This window comes from Anas platyrhynchos, chromosome 2 (assembly GCF_047663525.1).
Source record: "Anas platyrhynchos isolate ZD024472 breed Pekin duck chromosome 2, IASCAAS_PekinDuck_T2T, whole genome shotgun sequence".
Taxonomy (NCBI): Eukaryota; Metazoa; Chordata; class Aves; order Anseriformes; family Anatidae; genus Anas; species Anas platyrhynchos.
Genome location: NC_092588.1, coordinates 27,639,725 through 27,648,368, shown reverse-complemented (window position 1 = coordinate 27,648,368; position 8,644 = coordinate 27,639,725). Strand labels below are relative to the sequence as shown.

Genomic DNA, 8,644 nt, shown 5'->3' with positions numbered 1-8,644 from the left:
ATGTGTGCAGTAATCTAATGGTTCCAGGAAGCAGTGTATTTGCTGTCTTAGTGTGTTCAGAGCTACTCCCTAGGAATATGCAGAGCAGGCATGTGTGATACCTCCCAGGGATAATGAATACAGAGTGCAAGTAGGTGGTATGATGCAGAATTGAAAGACAAGACCAGAGAGCTGTTGGTTGTCCCACAGGAGGATTTGAAATATCTACCATGTAAGGTATAATTCTCTGAATGGCAGTTTGAAGTTAGTGCTGTTTCTTGTACTGAGATAGTAAATGATGTGTTGGACCAGTGTGGTGTAGTGTTTCTATTGATTTTTCTTAGAGAACCTTAGGCAGCATGATGAATATAACTTAAAGATAGATTTTTATATTTAGGAGCCACCTACAAATAGTTGCCTGACTTGTTACACCAGTGTGCTACCATTCCAGTGGATAAATATTTGAGCTACCTGATTATGATGAATCTTTTATAAATAGATGATTCATTGCCCATAGAGAAAACAGTATCTCACTCATGCCTCAGATTTCTTAAATACTAACTCTTATTTTTTTCTCTGCATAATCTCCAGTTAAATGAGCAGTGTGGTCACTGTGGTTTTATCAGCATAATCTCATTTGTTCAATTAAGACTGATATAGTTCCTCCATGCATCCGAAGTGATGTGTATGAGGAATACAGAATTTACACTCAAGGTTTTGTGCAACTCTTAGAATGCTTGGTGAATGATTCAAGTTGAGGTGAGATTCTTTTGATCTGCTTCTATTATTCAACTTGTCAGACCATCAACTGATGCAGCAGAAGAGTTTTATCAGCAGTGTTGTCTGTAAAGAAAAGAAAGCAGCAGTGGAAATTCAGATTTGTGGTACGATTTTTAGAGAAGCCTCAAATTTTCAAATGCGGTGCTGAAATTAGGTTATGAAATGGTCTTAGCCTTTATAACTTCATGAAATGGCACGAGGTGGTTTGTTTCTTTAAGAATTGAAGGGTTGCATTGACTTTATTTGAAATCCACATCTGTGCATTACGTGTTCTAGTATGATTGGAGATTATAATTCTGTTAGCCCCCTGTGGGGAAAAAAGCATCTGTATTTGTCACAGTTTCATTGTCAGTTTCTTGCAGCAGTTGCGGCTTTTTCTGGGAAAATGTTGTTGTTCTGTGTTCTTTGCACATGCAACAGTTACAAAAAGATGTCAGGACCACTCTGATTATGGATTGAGAAGGTTGTGTTTCTCAGGCGGATGTTGTTTTCATTACTTTCTTATTTTGTTCATCTTTGTGCCGCCTCTTTGTTGGAACCCTCCTTGTGAAGGGCTGTTGCAGGAAGTGCTGTTGTTGCTTGGTGAGAGATGCAACAGAAGAGGTTCCAAGGAATACAGGCCTAGGGATCTTCACTGCAAAATACATATATATATATTTGCAGGAGATGGTATCCTAGTCCTATCTGAAAGTACGGAGACTGAATAATTGTATATACTGCATGTCCAGGGCAGTAAAGCTACATATTCATTATTTCAGATTAGGGTTCATTCAAGACTAATTTCTACAATATGCCTGTATAATTAATTTCCATGTTATTGTCTGCCCAAGCTTATGGGAAATGCTTAATAATCCAAGGAGAATCAGAGTACTGCTTTCATAAGATGTTTTTCAGTCTAACACACAGCTTATGTAAAATGCTTAACTGTTGTAGTGCCTAGAAGTGTCAGTGAACAGGACCAGGCTTTATTAGCAAGTTCTGGAATGTCTCCCCTTTTTTTTTTCTGTGTCTGTCTGGGCATTGTAGCAACGAAATACGGACCTTTTGTCTGCTGTCATTAGTAGTTCACAGCAACTAGGAAGTGCTCTGCTAGTGACAGCTTGTTCACATCAGAACAGGTTTGAGACTTGTGACTAAGGTCAGCAAAGCCAAACCCAGCTAGAGCAGTGCTCACTTCATTAGTCCTTTTGCCTTGCAGTAGTTAGGTATTTCTGCTTATCAGATTGCTTATCAGATTGGATAGCACCTGCTCTAAGGAACACACCTCAACACTGCACTGCCCTGGAAGTAGCACTTGGGCAAGTCTGTGCTCTCCTCTGGTAGGTATTGCAGCATTGATATGATTGCTGCAGTCTGAGAGTACCCAAGTGCTCTGTTAGAAGATGATCCTGATAAGAGAGCTGTTGCTTTCCAGGTGGAATGCCCTGCTTACAGTTCCTGTTCAAAAGGAACTGGGTCATTTGGCGGACACCGCTTGTCTTCATTAGAATCCCTGGGGGAATTCAGGGAACATCGTGATCAGTGGAACTGCAAGACAAGGCTAGTCCTTGACTTGCTGTTTTGCTTTGATAATGACAGCCCAAGCAGAAATACCTGCAATATATTTAGTTGAGCTAATCATGCTCTTGAATGCCCTAGGCTTTTCGTAGTGTCAGGAATCAGCATCTCCCTTGTGACTGTACACTGCTGTAGTTCAGAGTCTGGATGTCGCAAGCTCTGCTGAATTGTTTAGTAGTTCAGTCTCCCCTCATCCAGCATTATCAGTGGTTTTTAAGAGCCTGCTTACACTCCTGTGGTCACAAAATCTATGCCAATAGAAAGGACTGTCTTGTCACTGTCACCTGGCCCCATCCCAGTAAGCTTTTAGCTTGCTTTGTGCTGTACCCTACCTGGAGGACAAATGGCTGATAGGTTGAGAAAGGCTGAGCTTTGGGTTATATTTGGCTGATGGGGAGTTACTTTCATAACAGCTGATTGCATAAATAACTGTATTGTTATGTGATGTAACTTACTGGCAGTCAAGGCTCATCTTACCAGATCCCAAACAGTTTCATCACTTTGTGTAAAGTTATTCCAGTATCCCAAATCTGCAAGTAATCTAGTCATGTGTTTGAAATATTTTGCATCTGGCTTGCCTACTAGATCTGGTAGTTTGTTGTGGAATGGCATTTCGAGAAGTAATAATACATTAGTGCAGCTGTGATTCCTTCTTTCCACCATCCTGAAGAGACTGCAATTTGCCAGACTCTGTGTCCCAGCAGGTTTTCAAAAAGACAGCGCTTAAGTGGCAGTGACTCCCTTCCACGAAGGTATTTGTCCTCTTGGGAATCCCCCCACCCGAACCTGTTCTGGAAGTTTTCACCTAACACAGGCTTTCAGACATGAGGAGAATTGGGTGGAGCAGAGATATTCTTGCTTTTGTGCGGCACGGGATTACAAGGATTCACACAGCGTGTGCAGAGCTCTAACAGCTGCTACTGGTTAAAAGACTTCTGGTTCATGTAGACATGCAGAGCATGAGTATCCTTGCAAGCTATGCACTGACTGAAATGTTGCAAGGAAATTATTTATTTTATACGTGTTTTCACTACTGTAAATATTGTTTTGGGTTAATGAGATAGGACTTCTTCCTCACCAGTGGGTATGTTATTAACGTTTAGTGTTTATAATGTTACCTAAACATCAGGTTGTATACACCTATTTACTATGAAATATATGAGCCTTACATTATTATGGACAATCATGTTGTCTTTTTCAAATAGCAGAATTATTTCTTGAAATACGTTAAAATGTTACAGACCTCTTCAGTTATAAAAATAATGATTTCTAATATTCTCAAAATCTCTGAGGAAAGTGACTTGTGTTATTTTCATTTTGCATCTCGTGAAACTGGGAAGCGAAAAGACTAAAACTCAGGATTTGGGAAGTTTTTATTTCTAGGTTTCAAGTCGAGTGTCCTCTGCTCAGGTAAACACATTCTTGTTAGAAGCTGTCTTTTAGCTACTGTGGACACAATTACTAGGTCTCGAACAAGAACATGTATTTTGGGACAGGGAAGCAGGCTTTTTGATTTTTACCCTCTTTGTGTGTTAAAGGATGCCTTTTCACCGTGCCTCTTTTGCTGAATCTGTTCTGTTCCCACACTATGTGCATAGTGGGGAGACAGTGACATGCAGAGGAGGAGAGGAAGTCACAAAATCGAAGTATTCGTGTGAGAAAGTGCTTGTGGCACGAGAGAACTGGGACGTGTGTGCACAGGCTAAGAAGAAAAATCTGACCGGTTTTTAGGTTGATCGAGTGCTGTCCATTTACAAGTGATTATGGAAAGATTACTTAGCCACATGTCTTCAGTTAAGGGTCCTTTCCCAAAATTCAGGTTAAGGAGTCTCAGTGAAGTTAGGGCAAGAAAATAGTGAATTTTTTAGAAGTAGGTCTCAATCCAAGTATGAATTCTGTTACACCTCACGAAAACCCTTTCTACTTGCTGCTGTAGCATCAGTGGGTGTTAGAGCATCGTTCTGTCAGCAGAAGATTGTTTTTCTGGAAACAGCCAGTAAGGAGTCACGCTCTGCTTTGCACCGGGCAAAGCCACTAACTGTTAATGAGCTCTGTCTGGCAGCCAGGAAAGCAATAGGGAATGGAAAATACCAGTATAAAAAGAAGCAGGAAAAAAGGGGCTGACAGCTTTTTAAAAGTATGCTTTCTAAGCCTAGGAAACATCAATTTAAAAACTGTTCTCAATGTTTGGAACTCAGAGCTTTGCTTTTTTTTTTTTTTTTTTTTTCCTCCATAAGTCTGATGTGCTCCTTAGAAGTAGTGAGTAGTGTATATGAGTGAATGTTTGAGTGGTTCCTTTACGGTTTATTTGTGTTTACTTCAGTTGGTAGTGGTCCCTAAAGGGTCCATCCATCTCTAAGGCAGCAAAGCAGAGATGGAGAGGCAATATACAAAGTGTGCACCAGTGGGACACAAGAAGCCTTAGGAAAGCTCCCTCAGACTACATTATTGTTTACTTTCTCCTGTTTTCAATTCATTGGTCCTCTTTTCCATCATTATCATTTCCCTTTTTGTATGTAAAAAAAGAAGTTCTTTTTCACTAAGAGTCATAGAAATGTAGTGAAAGGAAAAGGGCTGAGCACAGTTTCAGGTGCACTGTACTGTAAATGATGTAAGTAAACTGGCTAGATGGAAGCATGTGCTTTTCCTTCCTTATTCTGTGCATTTTTACGATAAGTTAACCCAGAGGGATGCCGTGTCTGGACTGTGGACTTGCTGTACAGAAGAAAAATCTGCAGCTAAAGAGGCTTAGGAACTTCCAAGACAATCTGATTTTGGACAGAGGGGGAGTTTCTAGTTTCTGAATCAAAGCTTACCCCCCAGGGAGATGCTGGAAATGTTGAACTGTAATTCTTGAAGAGTAAAATCAAGAGTTTCATAATATAGAAAATATCTATTGGTCAGACCTAGTTTAGATTGCAAATTATTGTTAGGCCACATTGGGCTTCATAATTGGTAATGAAGATATTTGTTTGTATCTGCTCGTATAGTTTTTGCAGTTCCAGTAGAGAATTATTGAGAAACTTCAATGGAAACGTGAGAAAGCTTTCATTATTTTTTTTTTTAACTGAACCTCCAGGAAGAATGCTTCCTCCTTATTCTTAGTTGTTACATTATTTCAAAATTTTTTATCCTTGTTATTAAAGTTGTTGTTGTTCTTAAAGATTTACTAAGCAAGATTGCTTGCTCTTGTTCCCTGTTTAACTCCTTTTCCAATCCTGCCATGCTTATCACTTCAGCATGTTGTTACAAAGATTTGTTTGGGGGAGTATTTAATATTTTTTTCTAATTCATTGAATTATTATTAGTATCTACATTATGAGATACTGGCATTCATGTGGGTTTTACAAGATGAGATTTAGAGTATGTGAAATTTTATTGTCAGCAGTCCAAACCACTGTGCTTTGTGGCATATCCTGTTTTGCATTTGGTTCCTCAAGCATTCTAAGAAACTTGATCTTGTTTCTTATTGCAGACTTTGAAATGAAGTTTTATCCCAGTATGGCAAAGCCAAGAATATGGTGGTAATGCTGTAATCTTGGTACCTCATAAATTTTTAAAATGGTATTTAATGCCTTAAATTATGCTCCTGACAAGCAAATGTTTCTAATGATCAATCATAGAATTAATGCATTGTGACAATCACAGTATTTGTTTTTTTTAATCCATTTAAAAAATAATCATTTCTATTGTTTTCTAGCTTAACAAATGGCGGCGCAGTGTGTGACAAAGGTGGAGCTGACTATTTCATGCACCAATCTCTTGGATAAAGATGTTGGTTCCAAGTCAGACCCTCTGTGTGTGCTTCTCCAGAATACAAGTGGTCAGCAGTGGTATGAGGTATATATATGATTGCTCTCATGAATCTGTTAAAAACAGTCTAGCTTGTTGAACCTTTTAAAACACTGGAGTGTAAAACTTCATTAAAATATTTTAAGTATATGCTCGCACCTTTGAACACTTCTCATTAGGTTACATCTATAATGGGAGTGCAAATAGCACACTAATAATTGCTTTCTAATAAATACTTACCTGGTCTATTTTACCACTGTTTTCCCCAGCCAAGACAGACAGACAACCCTTCCAAGTGCTTAAATGTGCTTTTATAAATACTGCACTCCAAAACTATGGTCTCATCCTTGATTTGACAATATGCAATTTTTATATTGTATTATGTTATGTTCTTGTCTGCGAGTAGATAAGATACTCCTTACAGGGAGCAAAGAAAAACAGGACTTTATCTGTCTCTGACTTACCACAGCGTATTACAAAATCTGTTGCTGTTTGTTGTATTTGAAAAGTTTGTTGAAAGACGCGACTTTACTAAAGGCTTTCAGAAATGCTTTGTAGTATAATGCTACTTGATTTTGGTGCTTCTCGTAGTTGGTTGGTGAAACTTTGCGTAAAGTGATATCTTTCTATTTGCAGGTTGATCGCACAGAAAAAATTAAGAATTCCTTGAGCCCAAAGTTTTCAAAGAAATTCCTAATTGATTACTATTTTGAGCTTGTTCAGAAACTTAAGTTTGGAATATATGACATTGATAACAAAACCTTTGATCTGAGTGATGATGACTTCCTAGGAGAATTTGAATGTACACTGGGGCAAGTAAGTATGCAGATTATTTCCCTTGTAATTAAGAAAATATAAATTAAAGCAAACCATTAATCACTTTTATCTTAAATTTATTAATTACTGTGTTCTTTTTTATTTTTTTAGTTACTCTCATGTTTAATAAGTTCCCTCTTTTTCCCCCCAAGTCTCAGTTCAGTAATACTTTTATTTGCAAAAGATTTTGAGATGCTGCCTTAAAATGTGCTCTAGAATGATGACTGGATTGCTGTCTGAAAGTAAGTGGACTATCAGTTAGCCCAATGTAGTAATTGATATTACTTAGTCTAATACTCGAATTCATATTTCTATGCCCTGAAAAAGAGAATTGGTGTATAGCAACATGTGAGTGTACACAAAGGCCATATTAATCTTAATTTGTTCTTCGTTCGGGGCACGCAGTGATTCTGGTTCTACTTATTATTGATTTCATTCCCATTTCCTTCTCAAATTTTACTGTTAATGTTACTGCAATTAGGAAGTTTTTTTTTAATCTTAAAAGATCCTTCAAAGGCATTTCTTTTCAAGAGAGTCTTCTTGGGATTTATCTCCCTGTGCCCAATGTCTAAGTGTCGTTTTTTTCAAGTTCATTATAAAGACAAGCACTATGAAATGAAATTCATTAACAATTTAATAATTCATTCTTAAAGTAAAGAAATACAAGTAGAATGAATAGAGACATTTCTGAGAAACCATTACCCAAAAAGGCTAAAATAAAGTCTACTAGAAACGTTATAGGGGGAGAAGTGATGCTTGTTTGCGTGACAAACACGTTGTGTTCATAAATCTGTTTAGTGAAGCTGTGAAGTGTGACTTGCATGTGCTTGAATGGTGGTTATGAAAAACATACATACCTCACTATTTCATTACATTCATTTGAAAATCTATTAAATTGATCTAATAATCCTTGACACTCAAATTTTATCTTGGCAGATAGTTTCTAGCAAGACTATAACAAAACCATTAGTACTTAAAAATGGCAGACCTGCTGGAAAAGGAAGTATTACGGTAAGACAGTAACTCACTTCAGCAATTATACTTAAGTATTGTTTTGTTTTATTTATTTATTCTGTAGCTTTAACAGAGTGGGTCTCATGTACAATTCTATGAAGAGTGTGTAGTATTTTCTTCTCCAGAAGTACTCTTTTGTCATCCAAAAGGAGGGTTGCCCTGCTTCTGTGACTGTAAGACTCGCTGCATCCATTCAGATAATTCGGGCTACAGTAAAGCATCTGATGCACTGCTATTTGGGCAGTGTCTTTAACTGTCAGTGTCATCATTGCGGTTAATCCTGATATCTAAACAAATTATCACTCCCTTTGCCCCCCATTTTTTACTGGCTCATTTCTGAGCAAACGTGACCTTTTGAAATGGAACTGTCATAGGAGTATTGTGAGCACTATGAGACAATATAACTTCTGAATACAAAACATATATATATTTATTTTTTTACCTAGATTACAGCAGAAGAAGTGAAGGATAACAGAGTGGTTCTATTTGAAGTAGAAGCAAGAAAACTGGACAATAAGGTATTTTGCTGTTTATTTGGTAAAGCAGCAGAATCAATTTTGTCAGAAGACAGAACATCAAGATGCTCAGTCTTATTTTTTGCTGACATGATTACATCCATTAAGATTTTGCAAATGCTAAAAAAAACTGAGGGAAGATAGCTTCAGAGTAACTTCATTGACTATGTTCAAATGAATTTTGATACATT

At 37.6% G+C, this 8,644-nt stretch overlaps 1 protein-coding gene across 2 annotated transcripts in view; it reads left to right on the top strand.

The window, feature by feature from the left end:
• The window catches only part of CPNE3 (copine 3), a 31,283-nt gene that overhangs the window by 2,134 nt on the left and 20,505 nt on the right, over positions 1-8,644 (top strand). For both annotated transcript variants that reach the window (XR_011807428.1, XM_038175337.2), the window contains exons 2-5: positions 6,017-6,156; positions 6,745-6,924; positions 7,861-7,935; positions 8,385-8,456. Coding sequence is in view for 1 of the 2 variants with exons in the window: in XM_038175337.2 (XP_038031265.1) it covers positions 6,025-6,156; positions 6,745-6,924; positions 7,861-7,935; positions 8,385-8,456 (459 nt within the window). In the remaining variant the exon portion in view is untranslated. The remainder of the gene's footprint in view (positions 1-6,016; positions 6,157-6,744; positions 6,925-7,860; positions 7,936-8,384; positions 8,457-8,644) is intronic.